At 49.1% G+C, this 13127-nt stretch overlaps 1 protein-coding gene across 10 annotated transcripts in view; it reads left to right on the top strand.

The window, feature by feature from the left end:
• The window catches only part of PHACTR1 (phosphatase and actin regulator 1), a 555031-nt gene that overhangs the window by 508630 nt on the left and 33274 nt on the right, over window positions 1-13127 (top strand). For 9 of the 10 annotated variants that reach the window (XM_038584180.1, XM_038584181.1, XM_038584182.1 and 6 more), the window contains one exon: window positions 1588-1744. In XM_038584180.1, coding sequence (XP_038440108.1) covers window positions 1588-1744 — 157 coding nt within the window. Of the gene's footprint in view, window positions 1-331; window positions 587-1587; window positions 1745-13127 lie in introns of those variants that run through there. The other variant, XM_038584184.1, reaches the window with a different exon arrangement.

The following is a 13127-nucleotide window of genomic DNA, read 5'->3' on the forward strand; positions in this document are numbered from 1 at the left end:
CTTGGTTAACTTTTTTTTTTTTTTTAAGATTTTATTCATTTACTTAGCATGAGCAGGGGAGAGAGAAAGAAAGAGAGAGTCTCAAGCAGACTCTGAGCTGAGCATGGAGCCCGATGCAGGGCTCAGTTCCATGACCTGAGCCAAAACCAAGAGTCGGATGCTTAACTGACTGAGCTTCCCAGGCACCCCTGTTTGGTCAACTTTTTAATGAATTTACACAATAGCCACCTTTTACTGAAATATATACTGTGTGCCGAGGTGTTACAATTTTATTCTGTTACATGCATCTTACAATACCTGCTGACATGGATGCCATTGGCCTATTTCACAGATAAGGAAAGAATATGGAGAGGAAAGGGACTGGCCAAGAACCTCACATCTAAGAGGCAGCGCTGGGATTTGACTCCAGCTAGGTCTTGTTCCAAGGCCCTTGTTCTAAAACCAGTGGACAAAGAAAGAAGACCAGCTCTACTAAATAAAATCCAAAGGAACCCCCCAAATGTGCTACTTCCTAGTCTCTTCCTCTTGCTTTCCATGCACCAGGCTTCAGACAGTTAGCTGAATTGGAAAGCTGGGAGGACGCCTGGTGAGCAAGCAATGATATGGTCAAAATAATGTCAAGGAGACAAAAACCACAGAGGGGCCCCGGGGACCCATGACTGGGAGCAGTGCCCAGCCTCTGCTCACGTTTCCTACCCAGAGAATTGAATCGTTCTCAGCCTTGGCACCCCCGACATTCAGAGCAGGTAATTCTTTATTGCGGGGCCTGCCCTGTGCATTACAGGGTGTTCAGCAGCACCCTGGCCTCTGCCCACTAGATGTCAGGAATACCGCCGCCTCCACCGCACCCCAGTTTTGACAACCAAAATCTATCTCTGGACTTTTCCAAGTGTGTCCTTGGCAGGGGGCGGGAAGTGGGGTGCAAAGTCCCCCCTAGTTGAGAACCATAGATTTATTCCAATCATAAGGAAGCCCTGCCCTCTGCTCCATCCCAGAATGTTACTGGTTCCAGTGACCTCGCTTCCACTCAAACCCCATACTCACCCCACTTTGCCCAACTATACTTTCCTTTGCATGCACACCTCCCACCCCCAGCTCCACTCGGCTGACCTCTTGTCTCCTGCGATTGCCTGGCTTCTCCATCTTCTCTGAGGCTCCCCACTGCAGACGGCTGCCAGCTGCTACCTTTTTCTCAGCTGGCACCTGTCCCTTGAGTGCCAACCCCTCCTCTCTGAAGCTCCCCGTGGCTGCTCCAGGCCGCCAGCCCTTTCTTCTGTTGTGCTCCACGGCCCAGCCAGCCCTCCTTTGTGATGTTGCCTGCCTGCTGGGGTTCCTGGGGGCAGGGGCCAGAGATCCCATCACAGACTCCCCATGAGCCCCTCACACCCACAAGACAGTGCTAGGTCCATCGAACATGTCGGTTGCAGGAACTCTATCAGTGACCATTTGAACAAGGCCTTAGGCCACTCGCAGGTGTTAAGCTCCTTGGGTCTGTCTTCCTGCCTCGAACCTCATGGCTCACCGCTGGCCACATGGAGCCCGGGCAGGTTTATGTCAGCATTAAGGACTTCTTTCTCCCTCTCGCAGCCTCCCTGGCCATGAAGGTGTGCAGGAAGGACTCCTTAGCCATCAAGCTCAGCAACAGGCCCTCCAAGCGGGAGCTCGAAGAAAAGAACATCCTTCCTAGGCAGACAGATGAGGAGCGATTAGAGTTGAGGCAGCAGATCGGCACCAAACTCACCAGGTAGGACTGCCCGGCTGTCGGCTCTGCGGTCTCCCTCCCCGCATCACTCCCAGGGGGTCTCTGGAAGAGCCTCCTGTGGGGACAACTAGGTGGAGAACAATCCAGGTCTTCTCCAGGGTTACTTTTATATAATCCCTTCCCCTTCACTCAAGCAGATCTTGAACAAAGGTTCGGGGAGAAGCTAGAGGGTGGATTTCCAGGGAGAATAGTGCCTGTAGGAGAATCACCGGCATCCAGTAGATAACGATGACCTGCAGAGAGCAGTTGTGGTTTGGTGAAGCTCCAGGCAGTCAGATAAACACATTTTCGGCTCTTCCTTGCAAGTGCATGAGGCCAGCGGTCCCCTGGGCCTCGTTACTAACCTGTGATCCTTCCTGAGTGGTTGCCTTTTTGTACAGATATTACAGACATAGGCTCAGCGGCTTGTTACATTAGTGCATTGAACACCTATGTGTGCGTCCACGATCTAGGGCACAGGAGTGTGGCATTCGTTAACGTCCGCGGAGCACTTGTCATTTGCCTGGCATTCTTCTAAACATTTTATGTGTATTAAATCATTTCATCCTCGAGCCTCCCTAGGAAATTGGGCATCTGTGTGCCCATTTTACAGAGAGGAGGCTGCCGGGTGTGGGGAGCGTTCGCTACCTGCCCCGTGCTGCAGAGATCGGCTCCAGGGCACCCCTGCTTAGCCAGGTGTGTCTTGCCACCCTCCCCACCTTGGTCCTGGCCGTGACCACCTGGAGCCCTTCCTTGTCCCGGGCACTGTGCCCAGGCTTTGAGCTGCCCTCTGCCCCTTCCCAGCGGGACAGGCCCGAGCAATGCCCTTGTTCCCTCTGCATATGCTTCTGCATTTGTAAAATGGGAGCTGTAAGGGTTCAGAAACATAAGTAAAGCATTTTAAACACTCAGTTATCCTCCCAACAACCCCAGCCGGTAGCTTTCATTTTCTTCACAAATATAGGTGAGGAAAGGGGTGAGGAGGGAGCTTACAGGGCCATCGATGTCACCCAGCAGCGTGCTGGAGTTCAGCCCTCCCCCCTGACTTATGTCCTCACTTCAGGGCAGCTTCTGGCTCATGGTTAACTTGGTTTCATCTCAGAGGGGGTTGTTTTCATGGTACGGGGCTGCGTAAATTGCTCAGCATCGATGGGTGATTTGGTCTTGTGTGTGCAGTCTTTAGAGCCCGGGGATAGAGATCTCTAACCACCTGCCACACGCACGTGCACGCATCCACAAACTCTTGGATGCTCATTGAATGTGGTAACACGTCCAGGGTTTAGTGATCCAGGTCTCTGTTAATGCTGTGGTGACAGCTCCCTACGGCCTCCTGGGGAGCCTGCCCCATTGTTGGATTGTTAAACATTCTTCCTTCTATGGAACAAAAATCTCTGCCCATGCAACTCTTCCCCCCGCCCCCCATCCCATTCTCTTCCTCCAGCGACTGCCCAGAGCCTCATCCCTGTTTTCCTCCCTCTTGGAGACAGTGATACTCTTCTCTCAGATCTTTTGGGGTATGGCATGGGTGGATATGGTTGTGGGCTGTTTCCTCCAACAGCTTGTCCACTTTTACACCTGACATTAAAAGACTTGCCTTTTAGGGGACTGGAGGAAAAAGAAGGAGCAGGTCCCCCTTCCTTGAGGTAGACACCCTTTATCGTGATTCTTTGCCCTAAATTCTCACCTCCCCAGCTTTGCTACAAGACAAGCAGAGCCCCAGGTATGTGAAGGGGACATGGAAGGATTCCCTGTAGGAAGTGATGTGGGGGAGAGGCCGGCACATCTGGCTGCCCGGAGTAGGGGGGTGCATCGTCCATGATGGGGGGGCGAGGAAGATAGGACATGTAGAAAGCAGGTGTGTGACTGGCCTCTCTGCTTATCCGTTGTAGAGCTGTTCCACCTGGAGGCAGCTAGAGAGTAACAGGCCATGGATGTCCCACACCGCCACCATGACTGGCTGGCAGTGGCAGTGACGGGACCACGGGTTGGGAGAGACACAGACCCTGCGAGTACTAGGAGTTCTCCACAGTTGAAGCCTCATCCTTGCATATCAACCCTTCCCACCCCTTCTCTTTTAACCACACTTCAATCTGCTTGGAATTCCCAAAATCCGCTGAAGGGTCCCATTCCCAATGCTTCTCTCTTACCCTGGTCATGGCCTGGGGGCAGGAGGGGGAGAAAGAGGGGAGTTGGGAGGGTTGTGGTGGGCTGGCCTGCATCCTTGCCCCAAATCCACCTCGTCTTTGTTCACTCTTCCAGCTAGGGAGTTTATTTCCTCATGGCAAGACCCCGGGCATTTCCAGCCAGACTCTAGAAAGTGGGTCTGAAAGAGAGGATGTCAGGAGGGCTTAGCTGGTTGACCAGGTGTAGTACAGAGGCCAGCGAATCAGGGCACAGGTCAAACCCACATCTCACCGTCGTCTTTGAGATAATGCAGCCACTGATTCACACCCAAGGAGTTTTCAGGGCTATTCCTTTTATTTTTTTTAAAGATTTTATTTATTTATTCATGAGAGAGAGAGAGAGAGAGAGAGAGAGAGAGGCAGAGACACAGGCAGAGGGAGAAGCAGGCTCCATGCCGGGTCTCCAGGATCACACCCTGGGCCAAAGGCAGGCACCAATCCACTGAGCCACCCAGGGATCCCCTATTCCTTTTAGAATAAGAACCCTTCTCTGTACTTCCAGCCACTCATTTCTCCTGAAGTCAGAGCCCAATGAAGGGGAAATCTGAAGAATCTGAAGGTGACTGTGCAGAAGTAGTCAGAGGGCAGGAGCCTTGGGTTCTAGCTCTGGTTCTAGTTTCCTGAGCAGGCATCTGCCCTGGGCCTTCACTTCCTAACCCAAGAGGATTAGATTAAGTCATCTGATTACCTCGTGCCATTGGTGAGCTTTATTATCAAAAAAGTAACTAAAAGAAGGTAGGACTCCGCATTAGAGCTTGCAGTTCTGGGGCTACACTGCTGCAAGGAGGCAGTGAAATCGTGCTGGAAATCTTACGTGCTTTGAAAAGCACATAGCCACGTCTGTGGTGCTCGTGGAGTGACAAGCAAAACACAAAACATAATTTTAGCTTGGCAGTTTTAATAGTATAAGACAAACAAACAAACAAACTATGCAGCATTCCAAGAATAATCCCAACTTGGGAGTGGGAAGCAGAAACTCCAAGTAAAACGATGTCAAGCATTAAAGGCAGGGTTTCTACATAAGAATGCAAAAACATTGTTCTTCCAAAAATATGTTCTCATTGATGCTATTGGGCACTCTCCAAAGCCTCAATCAGCAAGTCATCTGGATGTTTTGACGGTAAATAACTATCAGTCAGTTGCCATTTGAGAAATGTGGGCTGCCCTAGAGACATGAACAGGGTCTACTGGGTGAACATTGCTCTGTGCTTTCCGTTTATAAACTCAGGATGGGTGCAGAGAGCCAAGGGGTGAGCAAGCCTGTCCACTGGGGTGTTGGGGGAAGGGAGCAGTACAAGTAGCAGAACTTCTTTATAAATTTCTTTTGTATCATTCTTCTTAAGCTGATGACTTGTGTGTGTATTATAATGCACATGGTCTATGAGTGCAGTAGCTCTGATACGAAGCTGAAAGAAATGGCATGTTTGGGGGTGCCTGCCTAGATTATATTGATGGAGCCATGGGTCTAAAGGCCCCTTCTCAAGCTGTGTGAGGAGGACTTTTCATCCCTGGTGACCTCTGGTCGTGGAAGTGTGTGAGCTCAGAGCAGCTCCTCACCCCCACCTGAGCCCTGCCCAAGTGCAAGACCACACTGCTTTCTCTCTGGGCCTCTTCTCGGGGCCCTTCAACCCAAACCCTAGGAGGTGGTCAACATGATCACGCCTTCTGGCTCTCCTCCACTTTCCAGCTTGGCGCATTGACTGGCTCAAGAAGGGAAAGTCTCCCTAGAGGCTGGAGCTCAGGGCCACTGGAGATGGGGCTCTCAGGGACTGAAAAGAAGCACCCCAAAATGGCATGTGCTTGTCTCTGAAATATCCTTTAGAAAGTCATCCTGTAAATCACCAGGACTGCTGGTTTTCAAAGGAAAGAACGGGCACATGGCCCATTCGTGGCCACTCAGCAACCAGTGCACTTAGGCCATTTCTTGGGGGAGCAGCCAGCTTTCCAGACCCAGCCGGCGTGGTCCTCTCCCACCAAGACCCTCTCCTCCGGCCCCTCCAGAATGTTTAGATCAGATGGGAAGGAGAAGCCGGGGAAGAAAAATCAAACAGAAGGCACCTTGCAATGAATGCAGGAGTGTAAAGCACTTAGAGCGTGAAGATTCAGACAGTCTGCTTCCGTGACACACTCTTTCCTTGAAAATACCTCTTCTCGCTTTCCGTATCAGCCTCCCCCTGGGTCAAGTGCCTTCATCTTTTTGGCAGTCATGGTTGACCAGAATTTTTCAGCACCACCCAAGCAGGAGCAGACACTTTCCCACTTATGATTAGAAGCATCTATCTCTATGGGGAGCTCGTGGAAGCTTGCTCTGTTTGGGGAAGAATGGTTTTCCCTGTGATGCCCTTTCTCTAGACCAGACATGTCGAGTGATTTAGGCTCCTCGCCTATGATTCCACCCAATGATCAAAGGAAGATACTTAATTTAAGCTACTCAGAGTATTCGTGTTCTAGGGCTGCCATAACAACGTACCAGAAACTGACCGGCTCAAACTACAGAATGGATTATCTCCCAGCAGCTGGAAGTCAACACCAGGGTGTCAGTAGGGTTGGTTCATTCGGAGGGCTGTGAAGGGGAATCTGTGCCGTGCCTCCCCTCTGGCTTCTGGGGGTTTGCTTGGCCGTCCTTGGCTTTCTTTGGCTTTCGTTAGCTTGTAGATGCATCATTCTGATCTGCATCTTCATCTCTACTTCTCCCTGGGAGCATGTCTTTGTGTCAAAGTGTCCCCTTTTTGTAAGGAGACCAGTCACATTGGTGAGGACCCACCCATAATGGCCTTATTTTATATTTATCTCTATAAAGACCCTACCTCCAAGTAAGGCCCTATTCTGACCTACTAGGGTTAGGAATTCAATGTATGAGTTTGGAGGAGATAGGATTCAACCCATAACACTTGGGGAGATACAAAGTGGGTCTACCTGGGAAGAGGTCACCGGTTCAGAGACATGCCAGCACCAGCCAGATCGTGATCGTAAGTGAAGCGGGCATTTCTAAGATTGTTGACAGATAGTGTTGGGAACGGGGGCAACATGGAAAGTCCACCCCTTACCCAAAGCACTGGTACTACCCAGATAGCTGTAACCCCTGTTTTGCAGAAATGAAGGACTAGTTTGTCAGAGCCTCTGAAAAAAATCTGGATTTTTTTTAACAAAAGTTCCGATTTTTTTAAGATTTTATTTATTTATTTGAGAGAAAACAAGTAGTAAGGAGGAGAAAGAGGGGGCAGAGAGAGAGAGAGAGAGAGAGAAGCAGACTTCCTGCTGAATGAGGAGCCTGATGCAGGACTCGATCCCAGGACCCTGAGATCATGACCTGAGCCGAAGGCAGATGCTTAACCAACTGAGCCACCCAGGGGACCCTAAAAGTTCCAAATTTTTAAAACACGGTACAGAGCAAGCTGTATATATTTATGGACCAAATTCAGCCCAAGGACCACATCCCAGCCTGGGCACCTGGTTTTGATCTCTGATTTGGAAGCTATAATTTTTCTTCTGGGGACCACAGTTATGCATTCTTGGGGGGAGTACACTACACGTTTTTCCTGAGATTTTGAGAAAAGAATATTACTGTGTGTTGGGAGGGGCACCTGGGTGGCTCAGTCGGTTAAGCATCTGCCTTCGGCTCAGGTCATGATCGATCTCCAGGTCCTGGGATCGAGTTGAGCCCCGAGTCAGGCTCCCTGCTCAGCGGGGAGTCTACTTCTCCCTCTCCCTCTGCTCCCTGCCTGTGCATGTGCTCTTTCTCTCTCTCACAAATGGACAAGTAAAATCTTGTTTACTCAGCAGTTTAGTGCCTGCCTTCAGCCCAGGGTGTGATCCTGGGGTCCCAGGATGGAGTCCCACATCAGACTCCCTGCATGGAGCCTGCTTCTCCCTCTGCCTATCTCTGCTTCTCTCTCTCTCTCTCTCTCTCTCTCTCTCTCTCTCTCTCTCTCTCATAAATAAATAAATAAAATCTTAAAAAAAAGAGAAAGAAAGAGAAAGAAAGAAAGAAGAAAGAAAGAAAGAAAAGAAAGAAAGAAAGAAGAAAGAAAGAAAGCCAGTGCTAAGCATGTGTCCAGATCAGAGGTAGGACCCTCTTTTGATAAATACGAAAATCCTCCTCTCCTCCCCACTAGGGATGGTTCCCCTCATTTAGGGAGCCACTGTCTTTGTGGTGGCAGGAGGCAGTAAACCAGCTGGGGCCCCTGGGAAGATGTTAGTCCTGCCCGTCCCCCTAGACCCTAGTATGTTATTCTCTCTTATTTAGAATGGAATAACATGGTAGAGAGAAAGAGTATGCTAAATCTACATTTTCTGCTGCCAGGCAGCTCACTACAAGAGTCACTATAAGCAGAATATAAAGTCATATGTGCAGAGGATTAGGTCCTGCGTTAAATGATAATACAGCGTTCAAGGCAGAAAATTGAAATCCATTTTTATGCTCACGGCACAGGCAATAAAGGGCAGTAATTCTGACTTCTAGCTGATGCTTGTGCCCTGCTTATGGTTTGGGAAGATCACTACCATGAGTCTGATGCACCAGAGCCTTCTTCTGAGGTGGCAAACAGCATCTCCTTCCCACCCAGCAAAGTCTAAGCACCGATGCTAAGTGTGAACCGGCATCTCCCCAAGGCTGGGTAATTTCTTCTGCTGCAAAAGCACATCCCCAAAATAAGAATAACACCCAAAGGCTGTATAAATTCAGTTCAGCTTTGGCTGGCTGGGTAGCCCTGGGCACAAGCCCCTGGAAGTCAGCATTCCCGTAAAAGAGGGAGGAGAGTAGACCCGAGGGCAGTTTAGGAGGAGCTACTTTGTGGACCTGGCCCTTGCAGCCCCAGCATCTTGGCCGTGGTGGTGACAGCGGTGGTGCTGGCACTGAGCCCAGCTCAGAGGGGACCAGGACGGAAGGGAAAGAGGGTACTGCTCCCCATCCACGAAGCCCCGCCGGGCATGCCTCGGGCTGGTGGTCTCTCTCTGTGGATTCTGAGACCACCACTAAAGCAAACTGAAATGAGGTACAGGTCACCTCTCTGACACTGAGTGGACCTGGTTCTTTGCACAGCATTTGCACAGCAAGTGCGTGGACCCTTCCCATCGCTCAGATGCTCGACACCTCCCATTAACTGGCTGCACCAAATAGCCCTTCTTAGAAGCCCTTCGGAAAAGCTGACATCTCGTGAAGTCGAGCCAAGGTTCCAGCACTGTCTGGCTGAAAGAGAAGGGCAGCTGCACATTTTTTAGGTTTTGCTGTTCAGGAAAGGTGCAAGAGCTGTCCCCGGAACACTTGACTGGGACGCCCTGGGAGAAAGTGGAACAGAACTTCAATAGCACAGGTGTGGCCTCAAGGCATGAGCCACACACAGCAGGGGACCGCAGCCCCTGACCTGTTGCAGGGCCCAGCGACACCCTGCAAGGTGGCCGCTGTTCGAGTCCCTTCTTGTAGAGATGCAGGAGCCTCTTGCTCCCCCACCCCCACCTCCAGCTGTTAAGAAATGCAGTGAAGACAACTCCTGACATCTTGTAACCCAGGCGGGGTTTCTGAGCCCTGACCGTGTGCGTGCGAGCCCACGTGCGTGTGAACCTGTGTGCACATGTGTGCATGTGCATTCAGGAGAAGAGGAGTCGCAGTTTGCAGGCCTTACACAGGATGTCAGGGGACAAAGCCACATCTTGTCAGGTGCTTCCAGTGCCCCGTGTGTGTGGCTCGCGGCTCTCCCGGCCGCCCATGTGTTCTTCGGTGATACAGTAAGTGTGGAGGACAAAAGAGCCGCTCTCTACTCAGCAAAAGCAGAATCAGTCTGGGTTTGAAACTTGCAGAGGTTTAAAAAAAGAAAAGAAAAGTGACTGTCCCTGGGGGTTAGGGAGCCTTATTTTGTTTTCTGTTCCATAGCTTTTTTGAACAGCTGCGCTTCAAAAGCTGGGGCGCTGGGGTGGGGAGGGGGCCACGGTATTGCCCCACAGACGAAGCAGAGAATGGGCCAGCCTTCCAAGCTGCTGTCCAACTACATTTGAAGTGGTTAAAAGTCCCTCTAATTCTCCAGCAATTTTTGTCCTCATCGCTATGGGGAAGTAATCTGCAAGGATTATTCTTGTGGTTTACCTTAGCAGATGGCAGAAAGAAAGGCCCCGTTTCTTGGAATATTTGGCTAAGTAAGAGAAGAATCAGCCTGTCTACATGGAGAGGCAACCACCCAGGGTGATGGTCCCTGACATAACGTTACCTAAGACTCCAGAGGCCTCTCTGTTGATAACATGCTTTCCCGCTAGCACTCCCGCTGATAATCTTCGTCTCCACCCTGCAAGGTGGCTGCTCTTGGGATCCCTTCGTGTAGGTGAAATAACTGAGCTTTAGATAATTCTGAAGACAATAAGGAACAAAGAGAAAACACACCTTTCATATCCCAGACTTCCCTATCTGCAGCAGACATGCTGAGAAAAATGTTTAGTTTGGTTTTAGTTTATAGGTTGAACAGAATTTCCATCCCCAGGTACCTGTGGTTGGGAGGGGATTGTGTGGGATGGTGGTGGAGTTCTAGACCACAGGCTCTGTCTTGTGTGTGAACATGTCCTCAAGGAGGAGAGGTGAGCCATGAAAGGGAGAGGGGGTAGGAGATTTTCCTCCATCTTGGACTTAACTGGGCTTTTTCTTGCATTACAGTAACACTGTCCACAATAAGTAGGAAGAGCTGAAGCACTTGGCGCTGAGGTTTGGTTCTAGACACACTCCTGCCTGGTGGAATGTGTTGAGCCAAGGTCATCCAGTGCAGTGGTTCCCACAGTATGGTCCATGGGTTGGTGGCATAAGCATCACCTAAGAACTTGTTGAGATGCATATTTGCAGGCCCCACCTAGTCTCTAAATCAAAAATTCTGAGGATGGAGGCACCTGGGTGGCTCAGTGGTTGAGTGTCTGCCTTTGGCTCAGGTCATGATCCTGGGGTCCTGGGATCTAGTCCCACATTAGGCTCCCCACAGGAAGTCTGCTTCTCCCTCTGCCTATGTCTCTGCCTCTCTCTGTGTGTCTCTCATGAATAAATAAATAAAATCTAAAACAAAAAAAAAGAAATTCTGAGAATGGGACCCCAAAATCTGCATTGTAACAAGTGTGATTCTGAGGCACACTGATGTTTGGGAAGCAGGGGTCTAGTAGACAGAGCAATGTAGCCTATTAAGCCTATGAACCTTAGGTTGAAATCTCCATCCTCCGTGTTCTGACTGGGTTCCTGTCCAGCCTCAGTTTCTACATCTGTAAAATGGACCTCCCACTCAAGGTCATCAAGAGCTCTAAATGAGTCATTCTCCCAATTGCAGTAGATAATGAACACTGGTCCCTTCCCTCTCACTGTGAATTTGAGTGTTAATATTATGCTAGACTCTTACTACTCAGAATAAGTAATGCTATATGCCCTAACAGGTAAATCCTAAATCCCAATGGCTTAAGGCAATAAAGGTTTATTTTTCCCTAGAGTAAAGCCTAATGTAGTTCAGACAGCCTCTCTATAATAGAGCCATCACACACTTTTAGAACATGCAGCACCAGCATTTCCATAGCAAGGGAAGAGGGGATAGAGGAGATACACACATCGCTTCTGCTCACGACCCACTAACCAGACTAGGCTCCAGACCCCAATCCAGCTGCAGGAGAGTCTGGAGGAAGTAAAGATGCAGTTGGAATATTTGATGAGCACAAAGTGTCTTTTTTTTTTTTTCCATGCACAAAGTGTCTTAGCCACAACTTCACTGAGCCAGGTTTGTCGTACATCTTCTGTGTTTGATGGTTGTTCTGGCCATGGCCCCATCATATGAAAGGGACCGTCGTATCTAAAACAGCCGTGATTAAAAGACTTATTAGAAATCATGGTATATACATAGAGTGGAATGTTGCTTGACCTTTAAGAAAAAAAAAAAAAAAAAAGAAGGAAATCCTTCCATTCCTGACATAGGTGAACCTGGAAGATGTTATGCTAAGTGAAATAAGCCAGACATAGACAGATACTTCATGAACTCACTTGTCTGTGGAATCGAGAGAGAGAGAGAGCAGTGGGTGGAAGTGAGGCAGAAGGAGATGAAGAGAGAGTATCAGTCTTAAGCAGGCGCTGCGCCCAGCATGGAGCCCAATGTGGGGCTCCATCTCATGACCCTGAGATCACCTGAAATCAAGAGTAGGGTGCTCAACCAGCTCAGAGTCCCACTTATATGTAGAATCTTCAAAAACAATCACTCTGAGAGACAGAGAGGGACAGGTTGTAGAATGGTCATTACCAGAGATGGGGGAGTTGAGGGCAAAGGAGAATTATGGCTCAGAAGGCAAAAACTTTCAGTCATAAGATGAATAAGTTCTGGAGACATAATGAACAGCACGATGACTAGAGTTAATAGTAACACAACGAAAAAAAAAATAGTAACACGACGTATACTGTAATTTTCCCCTGAGGGTAGACCTCACGTGTTCTCAGCACACACTCAAAAATGGTACCTTATGATGGGAGGTGATGGATGCGTTAATTAGTTTGATTGAGCTAATCATCTCACAAGGTACGCATATATCAAAACATCATGTTGTACATTCTGAATACATACAGTTTTCATCTGTCCAAAATAAGAAAAGCTTTTTCACTGTTGGCTGAGGGAAGAAGGCAGCCAGCTGGCCGTTGGAAGGCAGAGAGCATGGTTTCTCCGAGGGGAGCCGACCACGCGACGGTCTGAGGCTCTGTGTTGGGGCCAGCATCACTACATGCTCCTGATCTGCATCCGTGAACAGTTTAGCAAAGCAGCTCACAGACATCAAAACAATGTAATTAGAGAAAAAAAGAGACTACAACCAAACACTGTGTCCATTTAAAGGGGAAAAAAACTGGTTTAAGTACAAATGGGAGATCTCAGAAAGGAACAGTTGGACCTTGAGCTGAAAGAGTCTGGTTTTGGTAGGTATGAGGTTAACGTTGCAGAGTCTCATGTCTCTAAAGGAGACTGTGGAACCTCAGTTTCAGCAAATTGATTCCATCATGAAGTGTTGACTGAGCGTAACTGAGGTGCATGGCACTGTACCGTGTCACTTAAAATGTAGCTGGATAATCCTTCTACAAGAATTAAGACAAGCCAGTCAAGGCATACTCATTGTTTTCAGGTAAAGAGATGCTAAGGACAAGTTCTGTGGGGAAAGGGTAGGTCCTTCTGAAATACAGTTTTTTTATTGGTATAAATTTCTGTTAGACTGTCTTCCCA

This window comes from Canis lupus, chromosome 35 (genome assembly GCF_011100685.1).
Source record: "Canis lupus familiaris isolate Mischka breed German Shepherd chromosome 35, alternate assembly UU_Cfam_GSD_1.0, whole genome shotgun sequence".
Lineage (NCBI taxonomy): Eukaryota > Metazoa > Chordata > Mammalia > Carnivora > Canidae > Canis > Canis lupus.